Source organism: Pelecanus crispus, chromosome 1 (genome assembly GCF_030463565.1).
Source record: "Pelecanus crispus isolate bPelCri1 chromosome 1, bPelCri1.pri, whole genome shotgun sequence".
Taxonomy (NCBI): Eukaryota; Metazoa; Chordata; class Aves; order Pelecaniformes; family Pelecanidae; genus Pelecanus; species Pelecanus crispus.
Window position 1 is genome coordinate 69,729,463 of NC_134643.1, and position 23,030 is coordinate 69,752,492.

Below are 23,030 nucleotides of genomic sequence, written 5' to 3' on the forward strand. Positions count from 1 at the left end.
TCTGTCATCTTTTCGAGAGGGACTTGAGGTATAGCTGGCTGCCCCAGTCTCTAAGCAACGTGCTTGCGCCTGTCTCTGGGCATGAGCCTTCAATCTAGTATTGCACATGGTATTGAAGTGCACCAGTGTAGCAGCGTAGTCATCTTTGGCATTGCTGAAAATAAAAATTCCCACAGTGCCACTGTAACAAAAGATAAACTTTGTTATTGGGAGTCATACTTTAAGATTTCTTGTGACCTTACATAAAGAGGAAACATTCTGATCTACTGTTGTCCTGCAGAGAAACAAAAGTGTTTGTCTGCTGCTGTGTTCATGATGCACCTTGTGGTTACATACTCCTTATGGTTCTGATCCCGCTTCTGCCATTTGTTCAGTGTGAGGAAGCGAGGCAGAATGGCTTTGTATCTCACCAAGTTAGCGAGCTCATCTCTGAGGCAGCGTTTCTAACTTCCCTTTTTTTAAAGCATCTTTGTTTTTTGCATGTTCTAGTTATTCCTTACTGCCTGCTTCCTGTACAGCAATAACAATATTAGTAGTAGACTTTTTCTGAAAGTCCTTGTGAGTTACGGGATTCTGGAAACTTGACGATTTAGCCAACGTTCTTTTTTCTAGCTGAAGACCTGGAAGGACCATATAATTGTAACTAGTTACAGGTCAGTTGTGTTTAAGGATGCTAGAACTTGGTGCAAACAAGGACAAACTTCAGTTCTGATGCCTTTTCTGATATCAGGAGACTCTCACTGAGGATGTCGCTTCAAGCATAGGTTAAGTCTATGACATTGCTGCCACCAGGTGTCTTAGGCGCTGCTACTACTACTGCTGGCATGCATGCTACTGCATATGTAAAAGTGGGAAGTGACCACATCAGAGGAATATAATTACTGGTGGTGTTCTCCCCTCTTCTCCTGTGGTGATGAATCATAATGGCTTCATCAAAACTGACAAACAATTGCAGGATAAAATGGGGAATGGTGCTAGTATCTGTCAGTCACATACATATGCTTTAGTTGCAGATACTCCCCCTTTAATGTTAAGACAAAGTTACATTCCTTATTTTCTGAACCTTACTCAAGTATTGATTCTTTCAGGATATATATAATTGACTACTTCAGACTAAATCCTGACTGATGAAGGCTTATGTCTGTTCCCCATCTGTCTGATCATCGAGTTTCATTTCCCTCTTCTCCTGCCATCAGTTTACCCAAGTATCATCTTTTGTCAAGATACGTGTAATTTGTTTATTTAATTCTAAGCTTTGAGCAGCAGCAGCAATAAACTTGCATACATTTGCTGTATCACTTACCTGTATCAATGGTAAGAGAAAGGACAAGAAGCAATTTTTTTTTTGGTGTTTTTAACAAATGAAACTGCATCTTCTAATGTGTTTTGTGCTGTGCTACTATTGTGCATTGAAATGCCAGAAATGAAAATATAGAAGAGAATGTACGGGTAGATGCTTTTCACTAGGAAACTGTACAAGTGATGTGAATAATCCCTCAACCTTTCACTTAGGTTGACTACTTGTGTACTTTCCTGAAACTTAAAGCATTTTGAATACCTTGTGTTAGAGGAAAGCTGCAAAAAATAATTACCCTTAATCAGGAACTTTAAAAGGTATGATAGATAACTGTGTTAAGGCTCCTCTTTCCTGCCTGGGGAAGTGGTTGAGTCCCCATCCCTGGAGGTATTTCAAAGACATGTAGATGTGGCACTTAGGGATGTGGTTTAGTGGTGGACTTGGCAGTGTTAGGTTTATGGTTGGACTCAATGATCTTAAAGGTCCTTTCCAACCTAAATGATGATGTGATTCTAAGTTCTGGTTACCAGCATCTGGAATGCAGGAATACTGAGATCCTCAGATTCACTTACTATTTCTTCTGTATTGATACGATTACCTGCTTTTTTTCCATTGCAAGTCATTGTTTTGGGACTCTGCAGCCTAATGTGAAGAAGAGGGTGTGCGTTATATTCTTCCCTTCCCCCAAACCATGTGACTTTATGCAGCTGCAGAGATTGATCTTGAATTCTTAATTCCGTAAGTGTGGATAAGGTAGCTTACCTTTTGGCAAATGCATGTATTTTTGGGGGGAAGAAATAGTACTTGATTTACCTAAGGAACAAACAGTGTGTAGTAAGGCAGTCTGTTTTAATAGATTACTCCATATGCGCGTGGAGTGCAGCCTGGGAGCACTGACAGCTTTGTTCTGGCAACTCGTGATCTAGTGACTTCTCATGTACTACTTTGGCATATCCTAATCTGGCATTTGCTGTCCTCAGTAGCCACAGTTTTAATGTATTGCTTTTTCTAAACTCTTTTTACTGAGCAGCTGGCAGTCTTGGCAGCTGATGACCTTCCTGAAGTGTGCCAAGAGCCCCCAAGTTATCAAGTGCAAATTTCAGAATCAACCCCTAGTCTTGTGTAGAGACTTGCTTTTGAAAGGTTGGATTTTTGAAAGGTAGGAGAGCTGCAGCAAGAAGCATGCATGAAGCAGGAGTTGTCTGAAGACTGAATGTCTTTGTCTTTCACTAGGTGTGCAGACCTGATTCCTAACTCTGTGGTTAGCTGAAGGTTTGTGTAACTCTACAAACATTATATTATACAATTAAGCTCTCAGGCAGGGTGCTCGAATGCTCTTGAGTGTTTGAGAAACACTACTGTCAAATGAAAAACCCCTTGCATGCATACTTTTGGAACAGCAGCTGTTCAGCTCCATTTAATCATTTTTTCATGTTCAGTACTTTGTAGAAAGGTACACCGGTAGAAGGATCTGTACAGATCCTTGATCAGTTTTCATGTCTGTTGCTGTACAGGGATACATTTTGAACAGTCTCTTCCCCCTCCATTCCTTTTTTTTTTTCCGTCTCTACCTAGTATTTAACACTGGAAAGTGTGAAGTGGTTTATGTGTTGACACAGAAAAGTAGACGCAGGTCTTTACGCACTGAGACTTCCATTTCTAGGTACCAACTGTGTAATGCTGGATGATTTTTAAGCTCAGTGGATTCTTTGACATTTTGTTAATCTAGCTCAATGGTCACTGTGCTCATTTTTCCTCTTAACTGCTAGATTTTTTCAGGATGAGAACACTGCAGCCCACAAAGCCTCAGTTCCATTAACGGTGCTGAATATCAGAGTGCAGTCTTGCTAGCTTTTCCTCTGATGACCCCTCATTAACCTTGCCTAAAAGGCTTGCAAAGCCTTTCTCATATGCTGCAGAAATGCACACAGAAGAACATTTGTCTCTTCTGTATGCTACTTCTTCCTCTGAATAATAGTCTGGGAGCAGTAGTGTCTTCCCCTCAAATTTTGAGACATTTGGAAAGCTTGATAGAATGCTGCTTTGTGTAACCTCAGATAGATAATTTACCTTGGTTGTGATTCAGACTATCTATAATTCAGTAGCACTTTGAAGTCTGTCATGGCTGTACATTTTCAGATTGCACCACTTGAGGACAGGTCATTGCTACTAATTTTTCTGGTGTGCTTTCTAGTGCATCTCTTTGGATAAAAGCTACATAGTGTTGCTCTAGTGTAGTTTTAAAAAACCAAAACAACCACCCACTAACTGTCCCTGCAATATAGCTATGTAGAATTACGGGATCTAGCGGTAGGATACGCAGAAAGCTAGTAAAACATGTCTAGTATGTAAAGTGCCCAGTCTTTCTCTGTTCCTCTTTATTGATTATCTTCCTAATACTGTGGAGGAGGGAATAGCTCTTGTAGCAGCTCACACGCTGACCCTTTATTAAAAAAAAAAAAAAAAAAAAAAAAAAATCCAGTTGACCTCTGTCTGACTCACTACCTGTGAGTCTACTTACTTGTAGAAGATGGAGACCATGGGAAGTTTTCTGGGTATGCATAAAGGTTCCCTGGCACTTTGGTTATGTTAATTGTACTTGATATTAAGAAAGAAAATCACTGTTGAGGATGTATAGTATGAGTTAGCAGATCTAGTTCCTTCCATCTAGAGTATTTCTCTTGTTATCCTCTTGCTTGGTATCCTGTAGCATGTGTTTGAGAGTGAAGTGCACTGTGTCTCCTCTGCGTAACTGCGTCCATTTAATGTCAGCTTAATTGTCCTACAACTTAGGTCATTTGGTGTCAGTTAGTAAAAATGGACAGCGGAGGAGAGACCCTTAGTTGAGCTCAGTCTGAAGGAAGAGCAGACTCAAATGGGCTGAGCAGAGTACAATGCCTTGCTAAGGCAGCTCTCCTGTTGCTTTAGGTGTCTGAGCCAGGCTCTGCAGCCACATGTGGTAGTCCTATGTGCTTTGCAGATGTGTGATTTCTTGTCATGATGTTAATAGGACAGAACTCAGAAGGACTGTGGAAAGAAAAACATGTAAGAAATTACTCAGTAGACTCAACGGCTGTGAGCAACCCAGTTGAAACGTAAGATTAATTTAGGTGTCAGAAATGTATCTTCTTTCCTCATTAAGGATGAGGATAAGGACATAGATATTAAGCCCTGGCTGAAAAAAAGTCACCAAAGGAATATAAGCATTTTTTGCTGATAAGCTTTGTTTTTTGTGGCTTGGTACAATAGCTAATCTTGGGGCTGGGGGGTTGTTTTGGTTTTGGGTTGGGTTTTTTTGCATTTATATAAGGCACCTAGGTACAGGAATAGAAGGAGGGTAGTAACAGTTCTGTGTGTAATTCCTGCTCCTGTAAATTAAATACATTAGTGAGAGAGTGAGCCTATATCTGATTTATCATGAATGACAGGGATCCCTGTTTTACAATGAAAAATGTAAACACCTCTGATACCTCTTTCCTGACCAAAAGAAATCAGAAGGGAGGTACAGGGATAAATGGGAACAGCCAAGAAAAGGTTATTGAATCATTCTGAGCTGAACAATTGTTTCACTTGCTGCCTGTCTCCATTCAGGCCCCTGGCACCGCAGAACCACGGGTCACATGCTGGGAAGCCTTGCTGTTTGTTCTGGCTTGTCAAAACAATTTAATGTAGGTGGAAAGGAATGAATGAAATGAACGGAGTGGGCTTGATGCATCTGTTGCAGTTTGTTGGAAGAGCAGCCCAGTGATTGGGATGTGACACTTAAGTTCTCCGGGGAAGCTGTCAGTTCAGGAAGAACAATGCTGGCCATTTTATAGGGTAGTTAAATCCATTTTAGGAAGCAAGCTCTCCTACAGTTTGACAGCTTTGTATATTTTTAAATATTTGGGCTATATCTGCTCAGCATGTGCTAACCGAGATACAAGAATGTGATTTGCTAACTTCTAGACTTAGGACTTTGTCTTGTCTGCCTAAGGCTGCTTCATTATGGTTAAAAAAAAAAAAAAAAAAAAAAAAAAAGACTGGGGGAGGAGAGAGGGTGTCCATTTTTTAATCCTTATTAAATAGGAATTCTGAAACAAATTGGTCTTTGAAGGATAGGATATCAAGTCCTACATTATTAACTGTTCTTGAAGTGGTGGTTTCTTTATAAAGTTGTTCAAGTTCCCCAGGCTTAATACCAAGATGTTCTCATTCCCCTGCCTTTCCCCAAGTATTCATACCTAACGTGGCTGGTAGCACAATTTCTCAGTCTCCCAAATTATATATGGTGCTCTATTTTCTTGCTTATCTCAATGTTTTAGTAGCTGCAGCTGCTTTTGCCCATACTAACAGCTCAAAGGATGCCAAAGTGTAGACTTTGGGATGGGCTTTCTTCCAGTCCATCTCTATGTAGTCTGGGAGATCTTACTGTCTAATATGTCTTAAGGTTCTGGTGTATGGAATACTCAAGTTTTGAAAGTATACTCGTCATTTTTAAGTAGCATGTTAGCCTGTAGGGTATTTGTGTGTTGCATTAGAATGTAGTTTGTACATATATAACTAGTCATTGTGTATACAGATTAATTTTGTTGGTATAACTGTATATGAGATCTAGTATTTTTCCTGAATGCTAGGGTTGTGGTTTTTTTAAAAAGTATATTCACCCTTTTCTGTTACCTAGCATTAGTGTTCCTTTAGGGAAAGACTATAAATAACTGTTATGGATGAGTGTATGGGTTGTGTATCCAAGGAAATGAGGGTAGTTAAAGGTAGTATGTATCACTAGTCTTATGAAACAAGTGGCCTCTCTGTCTTTTTCTTACAGCTCTGTTTAATGTTCACTTTTGCTGCTGCGGTATGCTACTGAAGGGTGCGATGTTTCCTTGGTTGCAAAAACATAGCTGTCTTCCCTAGGTAAAATTTGTTGGGCTGTGTTTGTGTCCAAACTTGTCCCAGATCATTAGGGAACTGTGACTTTCAAAGAAGTGTTGAGTTACTCGGTATATTGTCACTGTCTTGGTGGTTTTTCGTTGGTTGTTTTTTTTTTTTAATGCCAGCACTAAGTGTTGAGTGTCTGTTTTAAACATCACAGATATGTTTGCAGGAACACCATGCTGCCATTGATGTGACCAGAAAGAGAAATGAGTCAAAATATGCTTGCCTGTTAAAGGGTCTGTTCATTGATAACAGTGATTAGCACTTGTTAGTTTCTATTTAGGGCTAGTAGGGAAAACTGAATAAGGCCCTTAAGGGAGATTAAGTTTACATAGATTAAGATGAGAACTTAATGTCATGTGTAGTCTAAAACTGCTTAGTGTAGTGTCTGTGGTAGGTAACTTGTTAGCATGCACAAAATAAAGGAAACTTAATCCAAATGTATATCTAAAATCTAGGTTTTGGACAAAAACGAATGCAGGTGTTCATATTACATAGCTAAATTTGAAAGTGATATAAAAGTAGTTGTTGCATTGTTGTTTTTATAATTACCATATATAATAATTGGATTTACAGCTATACACTAGTTTTAAAATGTAGATTGTATGGATCAAGTGCAGAGGCTGAGAAGACTCTGCTTTATTTTACTGTAAGAACGGTTATGTTGTTGTGATGAAGCATTGAGTGTTTCCTAGAAGCATGTGTGTATGGTCCGTTGACTGACGTACCTATTGCAGCTCACTGCTTGTCTGTATGACGGTTGCTTGTAGCAGTCAAGATTAACTGGTTTTGAACAGAACATGTGCTGCCCTGTTTATTGTAATGAAAGGAAAGCTATTAGATGGGTCAGACAGCTCAAATGGAAGTATTACTTCCATATTAAAAAATCCCCAACACCTAAGCAGACATGAATACTTAAATGTTTGCAGAGCGTTTCTGCAAACATATCAAAATTTGTTTGTGCAAGTATGCTTATGAAGGAGTGAGAAGAGGTGGTAGCGCTAATTTCTGCAGAGCGAAATAGTTGCAGGATTGAATGTTTTTGATGTCTATAGACTAAATTTGCAAGGCTTTAAGAATTTAGCATCTTCCTAAGAACTGTAAAAGTATGTGTGTGATTGACATTCATAGGTGCTGATAAGATAGGGATCCCTGATGTAATTTCAAACTTTCACCTGGAATACTTTTACACTTCTGCAAATTGGAGCTTCATTTGGAAATTAAGTTTGTCCATGCCCAAAGATACTCTGTGAACCTCTTAGAAGATCTAAGTGAATATAGGATGGTTTAGATATTAGTATGGCTGAATGGTATTGAGAAAACACATTACCTGTAAGCAAAGGAAGAGGAATTACTGCCTGGAGGACAATAGGAGGTTGTGAGCAGTATAAGTAAACCCTGCATGGTTTTACTACCTCCTTTTAATTGAAAAGGAAATATGGAATGAAGTGACTTCAAATTATTACTCAGATTTGACAAAGTTGTCACTGGTTATTCCTAAATAACTGTTAGAAACAGTGGTTCTAAAATTCTGCTCTTTAAGTATATCCTGAAATGATTTTTTTTTTTAATACAAACTGCATATAGGTCCAATTTCTGTCAGTCGATCAATCTGACTGGTGTGACCAATACATTGGTAAGCTGGCAACACTGAATGACACAAGGAGACTGCTTTCTCTTGAGATGTGCAGCTTATTCTGGTAATAGCTTCTCAGCCTTGATGATATCTGATAGCCAGTTGTTGGTAGATAATACAACAGTATTGTCCAGGAATGCTTTCTCACGGTCTGTCTCTGGCCAAAAGACTGCATTCTGTCTCTAGTGTGAGTTACGTTTTTGTTTTCCTTGATGCTACATTACAGGAAAATTGCTCAAGCATGAGGTCATGCTTTTAATCAAGGAGAATCCAACTTGAATGCTTGTTCTTCTACAGTTATAAGTACATACTATATGTTAGAGAGGTTTGGTGCTCTACCCCCTATATGGAGGGTTAATCCAATCTGTTACCGGTGGTCTGGATATTATACACACGAGAATAACTAAAGATTATTGCTGTGTACAACCTGAGATGTTTTAATTGATCCAGTCTTGTCTACACTTGACCACTTGAATATTTGAGGACATTATGTCCTCCTTCCACCTCAAGTCAGGCAACGACTAAATTTATTAGAGTAGGGGAAGAGGAAACAGGAAGAGAGATAATCTACAGACTTGTAATTCTTACCTCTGAGAGCAACCAGATTGTAAGCAAAAATACATGATAAAAAAGATTGTAATAGAATGTCTTCTAAATAGAGTATTTAAGGGTAATTGCAAACAAATAGACTGCTGATTCTTACTTGTTCACTGACTGTACCCAACTGTTTTTCAAGTTGCTGCTTCTCTGAGTAAGAAATGAAGCAAAGCTTTCTGACGTACCTTTTCTTTTTCATTAGGATCGGAAGCTGTCCAAGTCAGAGCGACAAAGATTTAAAGAGGAAGCTGGGATGCTGAAAGGGCTTCAGCATCCCAATATTGTCAGGTTCTATGATTCCTGGGAGTCTACAGTCAAAGGAAAAAAGTGTATTGTTCTTGTGACAGAACTCATGACATCTGGAACATTGAAAACGTAAGTAAATTAAGGCATGTCAAAGCATATAAGAATCATTAGCACAAAATGAGAGCACTAGAAACAGACCGTATTTCAGAACAGATAAGAACAGAGCCCTTTTGCTGAGGGCTAAACTTCTGTAGGGAAATTCTTGTTTAAGAGGAGTCTTACTAGCACTGCAGGGCGTGGTAGACATCCTTTAAGTTGGCAAGCTTGTCATGTTCTTCCTTGTGATGTCCTAGTAAGCACACAAGAGAACTTTCAGATTTTGACAGCTCAGGAAGACAGTGCTCTATTTTCACCTCTCAGAATTTTTCATCTACCTCTCCAGCTGCCTTCCATTTAGCATGAGCTAGTCTGTGAAGTTCAAAGCACAAATTAATTCACCTCTTCTGGGTGGCTTTAGGTGTTACTACAGTACAAATAATATGTAAAAAGAAAGAAAAACCCCACCACCTATTTGTTTAGGTGAAACTTCATGAAGTAGTACCTAGCAAAAACCTGAAAGTATGCAGGTGACTGCAATTTCAACCTGTAAAGTAGTTGAGTGAAACAAAGTCTATTTTTAAGCCAGAGTTAAAGTAGACACCAGCAAATCAAACTGCTGCGAGGGCCCTCTAGTGGTATGTGGAGCCGGCGGGGAGTTGCACTGAAATTGCGCCTTCGCCTTGCAGAGCTGTGAGCTTGTTCGCGAGCATCCAGTCACCATTAATCTACTGGAAATAAAACTGCCAGCATTTGAAATTCAGGGATTGTGGGTCGTTGTCTCAATTCAGTGCCCATTTAAGTCTTGGAGAGGCATTCAAGTCCTAAATGTGTAAGCAGGCTGTAGGAGCTGGAAACAATTTGTAATCTATTTGGTTAAAATAGCCTGTGAATGTCTTGTGGTTTTTACGATGCTTATTGATAGCCACAAATGGACATACTTAAAGAAGGCAAAAATGGCTCTTTGGGAGTCTGGACTGCAATTACAGGGAAGTGTTTGTCTCTTGAAATAGTGCTGGAGGGCTAAAGATACTGCAACTTTCTTTTTAGCCATATGTTCAGGGAAGACTGTTGAGGTTGTTTAAGGTATTTCAGATAAAATAATAGACCTGTTGCTTCATGTGCTGTTTTCAGAGCAGTAATAAAGTAAAGGTTTTACAGCTCTGTACTGATGCCTTTAAATAAAGTTACCTAATTCTGTGCTAGAATACATTGTGTTAGATCTAACTTTTCTCCCTTTCTAACTTCTTTCTCCCACTCGGATTTTAATATGTGGGTTGGCTTGTTATTTGGTGGTAAAAGCAAGACAATAAAGTAATAATAGACAATTATAAAGTAGGGTGTTGGTAGGAAGAAATACCTCAGATTTGCTGGCTATAGGATTATGTTGTACTCTGAAGTATGAAGGTCTTTTTGTTCTATCCAGAAAGAACTAATAGACTCTTCAATTGAAGATCTTTTAAACTGTAGACTTCTGGGTGGGTTTTTTCCCCACTATTGTATAGTTTGTGTTATAATTGTGATTTAGTTTATTCTTGTCCACTTCACTTGAGACTTGACAGGTAAACTATATGGGAAATTTCTGATGTGCCAAGTTTAGTATCACTGAGTATTTCATGTACCCGTGTCATATTCCTAGATTTACACTGCACACCTGTGTTTGCTTATGGTATTTGGCTGACTGAGGATTACTTCCATATCTTTTTTCAGTATGTTTACATTACCTACATTTAGTACAAGTGATACCTTCCTCATTTTGAGACTTGGGACACAGACATTGTTGTCACTTGATGTAAAAAAAAAAAAAGTGAACAGAAGAAAAGGAGTAAATTTTCCTCATTTTTTGTTTTCATATTTGTATACATTTAAATATACATATACACATAAATAATGTTAAAATATTGTGGACTCATTCTTCTCATGCTCTCTGGGCAAATTTCTAATTTTGCACAAAGAAGAATCCCTGAACTTCTGCATACGAATGGAAAAGTTGTACAACTCAATTGTTGTAAAGAATTAAACTGCTTTCTGATACTGTATGCTATCATGGAATTAAAATATTGGAAAAAAATGGAATTGTCTATTTTAAAAGTTGTCTTCATTAATAGTATAGTTAAGACTTACTCTGACCTAGATCTCAGCCACTAGTTTTGTCAAAGCCCATTGTGGTGTGTGTTCCTAATCCACTTTAAATGAATGTGTTGGCTATCTGGTAGGATACATACCTCTGCTAACTTAGTAAGGTTTACTATAGCTTCTTGAGCCGAGATGGTATAGGTGAAGCAGCCTTCCTGCTTAACAAAAAAAACCCCCAAAACCCAACCAAACAACCAACCCAAACCACAAACAAACAAAAACCAAACAAAAAATGAAAACCTTGAGACAGAAAGCCAAACTAGTTCCTGTTTCTCTCTATTCATTGAAGCTAACTATTAAGAAAGTCTCATGTTCTCATCTTTGCTTGTATTCTGTGCAAAGATCAAATATCTGTCTTTTTTTTAAATTGACTAGCACCCTGTAACATAGACAAGAACAACATTGATTAAGCAGGAATAAGTTCAGTGGAGGGCCACCAAGATGGTCAGGTGCTGGAGTACCTGCTCTGTGAGGAGGGGCTGAGGGAACTGGATTTGGTCATCCTGGAGAAGAGGATTCTTGGGCGAGACCTAACACCAGCTTTCCAGGGCATATGAAGGAGTCAGGCTCTTCGCAGTGGTACATGATGGGAGAATTAGAGACAACAGGCATAAATTGAAACAAAAGAGGTTCAGACTGATAGAAGGAGAAGCTACTTCAGTGCTCATAGTCAGGCAGTGGAACAGGTTGCTCCAAGATGTTGTGCAGGTTCCATCCTTGGAGGTGCTAGAAACCTGGCTGGATACAGCCCAGAGTAACCATGTCTGACTTCACAGCTGACCCTGCCTTGAGCAGAAACTTAGACTAGAAACCTCCTGAGGTCTCTTCAAGCCTGAGTTGTCCTATGATAGTAGGAAAATTGAAAATGTACTGGCTAGTAGGGTTGTCTGTGTGTTTTTATGTATTTATATATGCTTTAATTTTAAAATGGTTTCTGTCTTAAGTGACATGTGACTTAGTTCATGACAGTGTTATGGAAAAATGACAGCAACGCTGCGGGATCCTGGGTGATGGTTGGACCCAGGTCCTGTAACAGTGAGAAGCTGGCAGTAGACTAGCATATTTGAAACCAAGAATGTAATTAGGGATTCCAGATGCTGAACTGAAGTGCCCCGACCATGTGATCTTTGGAACAGGCTCAAGAGAGATGAATGAGGGTTGTGTCAATAGCAAGAACTCAAGTGGTAGCTGATGTGATCCAGAACCTCCTTCAGTTTGTCTCCTTCCTTGGCTTGGCTTTTTCACTGACTGTCTTTACATTCTGTTTTAAGACTTGATTTCTTTCTGGAACTGGGTCCCAATTGCTTTTACAGATCTGTTTTCACAGCAGGATTATTGCTAGCAGCTTGATTTTCCAGATCTTCTTTTGAACTGGAGAAATTAAAGTAAAAGGGATTAATATACTGTATTTCTATATTGGCATTGATTCAAGTGATTTCATCAAAACTTTTTCTCCTGATTAAGCGGATATGCAGAAGAGACTGAACACTACTGCGGAATAGTTGAACATGACTTGGTTTTATTTTAAGATTTTAGTTGCTAGATTCCATGCTGGTCACAGAATTTAATACCAGTCTTACAGTAGTGTGAAACTGGTCTTTAACTGAGACTTTGAGTAACATTGGCTGAAATAGAATAAAGTCCTTGCTCTACACAGCATGCTAGTTTTCTAAGTGTATTTCAGCCCATACTTTTTCAAAAGAAAGAAGACAACAGCATCTTCACTTCAAAGTGTTTTACCCAAAGAGGGGTTGTGAGAACACACTGCTGGAAAGCATTTGAATACTGTCATAGGTTATTCACCTTGTGGCATCTCTAATCTGTTGAAGTTAAGGAGTAGAATAAGATTGTAGTCTTAGGTCATGAGCATTGGAAAATGTTTTTGGTATGAAATTTGACTCTTCTGACACGGGATTTTTAAAAGCAGTGATGTTAGAACAATTAAGGTTGGGTCACATTCTACCTGCAAAGGGATGCTGGCTTCACGTATGAACCCTTTGATGTCATTTATTTGGCAGAGCCTTTGTAAAGATTTCCCTGCCCTGTCCATATCTGTCCATACTTTTGAAGTAGTGAGTAGTACCAATCAGACTCGGGTCATCGAACCCCATCCTGCACCAGGGAAGTGATCTGTAAGAATTTCTAATTTGCTTGACAGCTCAACAACTAAATTTGAAGCAGGTTTAAAGTGTAACCTGGAATTCTTGACCAGAGTGCTTGGACTAATATTGGTAAACTAAGCTATAACAACCTCAGAGCTTTCACATAGTTTGCAACAACTCTGTACTTAGTTGTTATTAGCGTTGTGGCTCTAGTGCCCCGCCTTCCCACCCAGTTGTATTTAATCAACAAAAAGGTTATAACTAATTAAGTAGTTTCAAGATAAAATGTAGGGAAATAAAAAACCTTCTAAATGAATAGATAAAGAATTGTTGTAATGCATAAGTTTTTAACTCTTTGTCAGGGAAGCAGTGCCCTGAAACTTAACAAGTCAACTGCCTAATTACCATAGGGTGACTTTGTATGCAATGAATTATTAGCTATAGATCAAGCATTTCACATTTATCTTTCAGCAGTGTAGTCCCCTGGCTAGAAGAAAGGGGGTAGAAATTCTGAATAGGGCAGCTTAAGTTTTAGCAGGGGAAATCATCTTCAGCTTCTCTGGAGTCTTGAAATGCCCAAGTAGATTTTAAAATAGAAGGTGGAGTTGAAATTTCTGCATCTCCTTAATTACTGTTTTCTTACTTCAGAACAGCAAATGAACAGCATAACCTACTACTTGTTGGCAGAACCTTTTTAACCTACTGTTACTTTTTTCATTAGGTATTTGAAAAGATTTAAAGTGATGAAAATCAAAGTACTGCGAAGCTGGTGCCGTCAGATACTGAAAGGCTTACAATTTCTACACACGCGCACTCCTCCCATTATTCATAGAGACTTAAAATGTGACAACATCTTCATTACTGGCCCCACTGGATCTGTCAAGATTGGAGACCTCGGTCTGGCCACCCTGAAACGAGCTTCTTTTGCCAAAAGTGTGATAGGTAAGCCCCTCCTGTTCTGGAGACTGGTGAGCCAGTCTACCTATTTGGAAACTTGAGTCTTCTAAGAGCTTTCCTTCAAAAATACAGTTTTAAAGGTACATGGTCAAAGCCTGGAAATGAAGGGCTTTGTTTCTTGGCTGTTGAGGTCATACTGTGTTCCTGATGAGATTACATGTTGGAGTTTTGGTTGTGCTTTTGATATTTGTATATTAACATTAAGTATTTTGGAATATAGATTCATTGCCCTACCCAACGATTTAGTGCAACATTGTTGATAAAACCACTCTTGACTACATACAAATCTCAGCTTTAATATGATGCTTCCAGAAATGTACAAATGCATTTTGGTGACTAAACAACATTTTGGTATTTAGTTTAGCATTAATTTATATAGCTTTTTTTTTTTCATTGTCACCAGGGGTTAGTATTAAATCTTTTTTTGAAGAGAATTTGAATACTCACTTTGAGTGTTCAGAAACTAAGGTGCATCAAAGAAAGTCAATATATATATTTTATATCACAGTCAGACTGTGGTATAGTGCCTTACTCAGGGAGTCTATAGAATGCGGATTTATGTGAATTAGGAGGATGCATTGGGGAAGTATTGCATTATACTTGCTCTGTTCTTATGTATCCACTAATAACCCTTTTCAGAAACTGGTTTGATGGAACTAGTATAGTCTTTCTTGTGAATTCTTTAAAGAATTGGTTTTATCAGCTTTGTTTTTATAGTTGGGTGAATAGACTGCAGGGAATGAAGTTGCTCTTGTTCTCAGTATTTAGAGCTTGCTAAAAGGCAGTATTACTCAACAGTCCTGTACTAGATTCCTAGATGGGATCAATGGTGTATACCTGTAAATTGTCTTGCAAGCTGTCGCTGAAATATTTCCTGCTTCTTAACCAGGTCAAAGTATTAACAGGAAAGAAAAGTATACAGTGTCAAAAAAATACATTTTCTTAAGCATACTCATCTTATCCTCAGATTTATCACTGGAAAACTACCACTTCATATCTAGCTATCAGTTAATGGTTAGCCTTTGGATAAATGAGTGCAATTACGTCCTCTTTTTTTGGTTTAGCATGGTGAAAACAAGCATTGTGGCTATAGAATGATCTGTAAACTGTCTTGAATCTGGTGTCTGCAGGAAATAATTCTGTGCTTAAATTTACAAAAAGCAGACTTGCATGTCTGGCTTAAAGTAAATCTGATCATACAATGCAGTCCCTTTGCTTACAGAGGGGATGCTGTGATGCTTCACTGGGCAATAATTTTCTGCACACTATTTAAATGGGACTTGTTAAATCTCACGCTCTATGCCTGTAACTCAATCTCTCTATTTCTGAGTATTTTTGACTGTAGGATGTCCCTCACTAATGCCTGTATCTGCAGTAGGCCTATAAATATACTGCAGGTGGGAAGGTAAGTATATGAAGAAAAGGGCTCTGGTGAGTGGCCTTCACAGAAAATTACTTTTTATCCTTTTTTCATGAAGGTTTATATTTGTAACAACAGAGTTTTTCATTGCAAGGCCTTTCCCAAACCATTCTACTTCAGAAAGTAGATGGAGAGCACCGGGTCAGAGACTAGCTGTGGGCTCTTACCAATGCTACTTCTTTTGCAGCAGAGGGCAGTCAGGTAATTTTTGAAACAAGGTTTAATGTGCCTCCTTTCTTACAGGGAGAAAGGGTAAGTGTCTTAACTCTCCTTAGTATTTGGTTTGCAGCCTATGGCTAGTCTGCAGTTTTCCCCCCTTCTTATCCCCTCCCCTCCATTTGACTCCAGCCTGATCCAGTCTGTTTTGATACTTATATTAACTAACACGCATAAAACTGGAACTGCATCAGTCCTTTCATGCCATTCTTATTCCATAAAGGCCTTGCAATGGAAGACTCACAAAGTATGTTGATGCAACAGAGTGACTAAGGGTTTCCTCCCTCTTCTTTTTGCCTCCACTTTCTCTTGTCTCACAGGTCTGCCCATCCGCTTCCTCCTGCGGTGAGTAACGCCAGCAGCCTCTGCTCGCTTTGAGACATTTAGAGTCTGAATCGTTCTTTTAATTTAAGGTACCCCAGAGTTCATGGCTCCCGAGATGTATGAGGAGAAATATGATGAATCCGTTGATGTATATGCTTTTGGGATGTGTATGCTAGAGATGGCCACGTCTGAGTATCCTTATTCCGAGTGCCAAAATGCTGCGCAGATCTACCGTCGAGTGACCAGTGTAAGTCCCTCCAAACTGCTGATTCTAAAGCTACTACTACTAGCAGCAAAGGAGTACAGCTGGGTAGCGTGGTACCGTGCAAGTGTGTGTGGTGAAAAAGAGAAGCTGACAAGAGGTTTTTGGGGGATGGGTGGAAAGGTATAGGATGGTTCAACTTATCAAACAATCAGTCAGAAGCCTGTAAAAATATGTGAATAGAAATAAAATTTTACATGTGTTCATAGTCTTCCTTCAGTATATAAGAAGGTATTGCATAGTGGGTTTTTTTTTAAAAAAAAGGGGGGGGGGGAGGGGAAAAAACCCACCAACCAATCAAAAAGCAGCAAACCAAACAACAAAACACATTAGAATGATAACAGATTATTTTCTAAGCCACTGGGGGGATGGTGGAAGTATGTCAGTCTTGAAGATTAGCTGGTAACTTTGTTCTCTGAAATAAAGCTGGGTCACAAATTCAGAGGACTTTGGCTTAGCCGCCTCCCAAGGCAAATCATAAGTTGTTACCTAGAGTGATTTTAAGTTAATAGTGTACTGAATTCCAAATGGCCCTTGGCTACTGTGTGTCGGGTGCACTTCTTATAATTATGCAGTGGAAGTATTTGATAAATAGTGGGAAGGTATTCCACCCTGAAAAGTGGTGGTGGTGGAAGCATTGCAAGTGAAACCAAGTAAGGCTGAGGAGGCAAGCAAGAGATCTGAGTTTGCCTATCTGACTAGACTAAGTGCAACCTACAGGCATTGAACGTAGGAAGCAGAACTGTAGCGTGAGAAATGTTCAGAATAGTTGTGGCTAGATTTACTTTGTGATCTCTAAAAGTGTTGTGAAGACTATACCAGTAAAATAAACTGCACGTGTTCAACCTTCTGATCTAAGCATTTGGAAAGAATAGTGACCACTTGGGGAAGTAAAAACTTGCATTGGATTTCTTAGAATCCCTGTGTGGATGTGCAGAGGGAGGAAAAAAGACTTAACCTCTTTCTCTGATCCATAGACAAATGAATTCCTGTTAATTTCTCTGTGAGTGTTACCTTGGAGAAGTTGAGGTTTTAATAAATTACTTGCTTAGCTTTGGAAAAATAAAATGCTCTCTTATTCCTGATGCCTCACACTATAAAAAGCAGATATAATGACTGACTTACAGATGTGGAAGGGTCTTCATGTCAGAAGTAATGAATTCTGAAGGAAGGCCTGGTGAAACAAGACTGTGCCTTGTTCAAAGGGGAATATTAGAGGCAGAGAAGGAGGAAGAAAGAAGGGATAAATGGCCATTTTGGGTTTTGAACAGATGTTAGAGTAAGTTTATGTATACATACGTGCAGAGTCTTTTTTTGCATGTTGGTGGACTTAGCTGTAATTTTCTAAATAGAGAGAAAAAATAAAGGTAAAGTCTAACCTTTACTCTGCTTAGAGCATAATCTGATCTGCAAGCTATTTGGATCAGTGAAAGAAAACGAAGTATCTTACCAAAACAGTCTTAGAGGTACCTTTTGCTATGCTTATGTATGTGTCTTGGCCAGAGCCAAAGCAGTGTAATTTTGGTATGGGATGGGCACTTTTTCTCAGAACAGATACCTGACGTAGCTGCCCTGCCCATTCCTTAAAATGCTAGGAACTGGGCTGTGGTGAGAATAATCAGCTTTTGAGACAATCTCAGGCTTGGAAGTCCCCAGGTCTTAAAGAGCTGTCTTTTCCCTGGTCTGTGAAGTACTTAGCAATTGGAAAGCCTTGTAGGGGCTTGTAGCAGACAAACTTATCTAGAGACTTACCAGGGTTCAATTTACCACTTGTTTATTGTACTTGATTCTTCTTTCTCCCCGTTGTTTTTGGTTGTCTTTTGAACTTCTATGTGGATGAGAAACACTGGTAATTTTTCAGTCTGTCCAGCACCACCTTCTACTCTAATCTGCTGCTGATGGTTTACAGATTGAATTTAATTGTTGTTGGTGTGGTGTCGTCGTCTCCCCCCCCCCCCCCCGCTGTTTCATCTACTGCTTGAGAGCTCTAAAATGTACTTTGGTATGAAATAAAGGAAATCTTGTTTTCTTTCAGAAGGTGCAAAGGACCGGAAGGTAAATGAAGTGTACATTTATCTGCTAGGCAGAGAATGAAAGGCTGTGTGCTTTGGTATATTTCGGTTTGTTTATTTCATTGTAGTTGTAAAGTAGTTTGTTTAAAATAAAATAAACCAAACCAACCCCCCAAAAAAACCCAAACAAAAAAAAACCCCAAACAAAACTTGAATAACTTTCAAGGAAGGCTTTCAATGAAGAAAAGACAGTATTATCTGGAAATAAGGCACAAATGTGTCTTAACCGATAATGGATAATTCAGTGTTTCTTCTATAATGTGGAAAGCAGAACCATGTTATGAAAGTGAAATAAAATACTCTTTGTATTCTTTTTAGCACTCTGTGAACCAATGTGAAAGAGCCATCTAGTTTTCTGCCCTTGTCCTTTGCTCCCTGTTAAAGAAAATAAGATTTTTCTTTCATTTCAAAGGAGACTTAAGAAGTTTAGACAATGTCTGCAGTTGTGAGTGAGGGGGGAACCAGTTGAGAAATTCAGTACTTAAAAGGACAGTGTGAGAACCATCAATAACAGAGTGGAGTCAGAAAACTTCCTGTGTAGGTGACTCCAACAGTACTTACCAACGCTTTTCCTTTTAATGTATGTAGGAAGGTGTGTGTGCTTTGTGGAAGATGTTTAACATTTCCATTTCAACTCCTTAGTTTGCTACTTTCCTAGGCATGTTTAGGAATATTTTGAGGTAGCAGCTGTAGTCCTGCTGTGCCTTAAATGAAAGGGTTATTTTATCTAGATGCATACACAGACACCAGAGGGAAAGACAATAATAATGGTCTGCTATTGACAGTCATGAAAGATCATGCCATGTGGGAGCTTAAAACCCATTGAAACCCCAAAGGCAATATGATCAAAATGTGCAGCCACTCAGCGCAGGCGATACGTATTTAAATTAATCGATTTCCCTCACCCCCTTTGCAGTAACTGTTAGGCTTAGTAAAAAGCAGAGTTGCTCCATTAGCTTAAATCCTTGCTATTGTTTAGGACAGAAGCCTGTAAAAGGTGTCTTAATGCCCAGGGTGTCCTCTTAGGACTGGACTTGGTACTACCAGCTTAAAATTCTTTTCTCCCATTCTGGCTGTGCATTGATCTCTCTTCTAGGATGGCCTTCAGCTGCACTGCATTTTGATCTTACACCTTTTGTGATAAAGATTGCTCTAGCTGATGCCCAGATACTGCAGCACTGGGTCGGGGTGGTTGCCAGGATTGCTCAGAGTACTCAGTTATGTGTTCTACCTCTTCTGTTCAGGGTCTTCCTTCATGGTTGGAAGCAGTTTTCTGATTAAATAATACAGTTCAGTAAGCAAAGATCTAGATACTGGATCTAAAAGCTGAAGTTCCTCCTAGAGATGAGACATTTTTTGGCCCGGGCAGTTATTGTTGCTTCACATCTTGGATAACAGCACTGCTGCATGAGTCTGCTATTCACAAGATGCTTCTCTGTGTTGTCTGCATTGTCTCACCGGGAAGTTCCTGTTTTTCCTTAAGACAGTGCTTGGGTAAAGTTCCTGAATTTTCCCTGGCCCGAGAAACATAAGTGCAATTACATTGGTTTTCTGGCTCACTTTAACTAGAAGAAGAATTCTTTCAGTAGAAAAAACTGGGTAAATGCCTGGCTTAAAAAACAACTGTCTACAATTTGTGGGGCTTAAGGTGTTATGCTGAACTCTGTTTTACAGTTGTGGTAAGGGAGTCGGCAGGAGTTTGACACAGAGTATTGATCTCTGTTTGTGCTTGCACTGTCTAGCATACTCAGTCCAGACCCTTTCACTAGCAGTTTCTTTAGAATGGAGAATGAGATCTGCAGGTCTTGTCAGTCAAGCATAAAAGAGCCTAGCCCTCCTCTTTGTTTTCATTAAATCACAATGTTGCAATTTTGTGTCAAAACCCCGTTTTCTTCGTTGAAGCTATCCTCTGCTGTTGTTTGGAAACGGTTTCAAATAAATTAGTAGTTAGTACTTAAAGAAATTGCAGCTCCTGGGATTTTTACCTCATTGGGTGTGGGGGGGGAGGATCTCCTCTGAGGTTTAAGCAGCGTGTCTCTTCAGCTGGGACTGAATACATCCAGCGGGCACTTTACTGCCTACTTGGCTTCAAGAAAAAAAAACATCTAAGCCTGTAAGTAATTGAAAATAAGCTGCACTATTAAGGTAGTCTTGCCTGCTCCAGTGATTTTTTTTTTTTTTTCGTACTCTGCCCTCTTGTGCAGACACAACCGTCTGTGTGATATACTACTAGATTAGGGAGTGGGTCATATTCCCCCCCCCCCCCCCCCCTTTCTTTTTTCCAATTCTGCACCATATCAAAGCAATACAGGCAGTTCCAATACAAAATGTAATGAAGATACTTAATTCTGTTACATACTCAGTTGCACAGAAAAAGAGTGTAATATCTTGGTAAAATTCAGGAAGGTTTCCCTGTCTGACTTCGTTCCTCTCTGGAGACTGGTATTCTTTCTTTGACCTGTTCCATGCATATTTCAATTAAACAATTTGTCACAGGGGATATTTGAAATGTGCTACGTGTACATTTAAATGAAAACAGAGGTATTTATAGAACAGACATCTTAAGTACAATTTCTTAATTTAGTCTGTTTTGGGAAACGATGTGGTGAAGGCATAACTAACTGCAGTAGCTTCAGCTGCTTTGTCTCAGCCTCTGGTGAGACCAATGTAACCCATGCAGTTGCCTCAAAAGCTAGCCTGGTTTTTTCTTGCTCACGTTGCAGTTACCACTCACAGATGTAGTATAGTCCTCAATTACTTCTACACTGTATTTCCTCCAAGTTTTCTTTTTGCAGCACAGAGATAATTTTTTTTATAAGTGTGTAGAGGTACTGATTACTCGATCTCTTAATACGTGGATGTCCCAAGTTTTAAATTTTCTAGGTGATTGACTAGTCCCAGGACTAGTAAAAAGCCAATGGGTTTATTATGCAGATTTGTCTCATTCTTGCGTATCTACCACTAATGTAAAAACCCAAGTTTTCATTGCAAAAAAGTTAATAAGGCCATCCTCAGTTTCAAGTATACTAATCAGCAGCGTATGAGCAGAAAACTCCCTTTTCTCTTTAGCCCCCTCCCATTGTATAAACTTACCGTTTAAGTTCTCCTGATGGACTTGTGCTCTATACTTAATTTTCTTCATGTTTACTTTGACAAAGTGAAGTTTTGCACTTGTCCTTGCTTTCACCAGAAGTCCAGTCTCTTCTCTGTAAACAAATGTCTGCCTTCTGAGCTGGCCTTAAGATGAAAAGGGGGGAAAAAGAAAGGCATTTTGCATTTTGACTGTTTAAAAAAAAAAAAAAAAAGTTGTTCTGTACTGAAATGTTCCACAGAGTGGGCACAACATTTTTCTTCTCTGTTCTACAGAGCTTAAAAAAAAGGCCCAAGGGAACAAGGTACATAATGAGTAACCTGACCAGGCAGTGTCTAACTGGTTTAAAAATCCTTAATTTCCCTAACTGGTGGGAACTGAAGCTCACTGGTTAGAGTGAAGGTCATTCTCTTGGCTGGAAACCAGGCAGTTAAAGCACTGCAGTTTGGTCAATTGAGATGAAATTAATCTCCTCTTTAGTGTCTTAAAAGTTAGGCATCATAATTGTCTAGACTAGCCAACTACTTCATTTTCACTAGAGATACAATGGGCAAAGTATCCCACCTCTTTTTTTCTTCCTTCCTGAGGGGTCCTAGGCAGCAAATATAAATGCTTAACCTTTAGACTTATGATTAATTTTACTTGCAGTGTTTAATGAATGCTGATGAATGTCCTCTTTTGCTTTCTGGAAGCAGTATGTGACTCTTCTAGGCATAAAAAAAAGCTCTGTTTCTTTACCTTGAATAACTTGGTGTCTTGGCCGGGTTCAGACAGATACAGAGACACCCCTCCTATCAAGCTCTCAAGTGGAAAAAGCACTGATAAAAAATCAATGGAAAAGTAGGGGGAGGTAACCCTCAAACAGAGCAAATAGTCTTTTGTTAAAGCAGATACTGAAAGACCATGAACCTTCAACCAAGCACAGGAAACAGATTAATTGTAAGAAAGGGCAAACTCTTGTAACTGTATTAATTGAAAGAAGAAACTTCAGCCACTTAACTACCAAATGGAAAAAAAAAATGGCACATCAGATGCGATTCCTCTGCATCACACTGAGTGGACTAAAGAAAACTTAAGCTTCTACAACTTGTCTCTAGTAGCTGTTCAGCTCAGTTGCAAGCATTTTGCTGGAACGTCTTTAAGAGCGAAGAATCTTCTTGTGTGGAGGTTCAGTCACTGACTCATCAATTCAGAAATATATAGCCTTCAAAATGGAAGATGGGAATTCAGGGTTTTGAAGCGTTAATATCTTTAAGAAGCTTTGCATGTTAGGTTAGAAGTCCTTTTAAAGAAATGACAGTGATCTAAGTAAGGACAAGCAGGGATTAGCTTGAACACTGAGATATAGTATGCTATATGGTTTGCACAGCTAGGGCAGATGATATCTGAAGTTGGAAGGAAAAAGGCTCATTCAACTGAATTCCTTTCTAAAAGTAGCTCACTTTACAAGTTGATCTTGGAGGCATTTGTACTATTAAGCATCAAAAGCTTCTAGATTACAGCTAAAAGTGTTTTGTCAATATTGATGATGTGAAACAAACTTGATTTGAAGCAAAAGGAGATATTTCGTATTCATATTGTTCACTGTTGAGCCTGGAATGTGTGTCTTAGCAATTTTGAATTGGACATGATTTAAAAATTATCAGGAATTAAGGAGGGAG

At 39.1% G+C, this 23,030-nt stretch overlaps 1 protein-coding gene across 2 annotated transcripts in view; it reads left to right on the forward strand.

Annotated features, from left to right (window-relative positions):
- Window positions 1-23,030, forward strand: part of WNK1 (WNK lysine deficient protein kinase 1) — a 105,276-nt gene that overhangs the window by 25,856 nt on the left and 56,390 nt on the right. For both annotated transcript variants that reach the window (XM_075705894.1, XM_075705888.1), the window contains exons 2-4: window positions 8,650-8,822; window positions 13,749-13,969; window positions 16,034-16,191. In XM_075705894.1, the coding sequence (XP_075562009.1) occupies window positions 8,650-8,822; window positions 13,749-13,969; window positions 16,034-16,191 (552 nt within the window). The remainder of the gene's footprint in view (window positions 1-8,649; window positions 8,823-13,748; window positions 13,970-16,033; window positions 16,192-23,030) is intronic.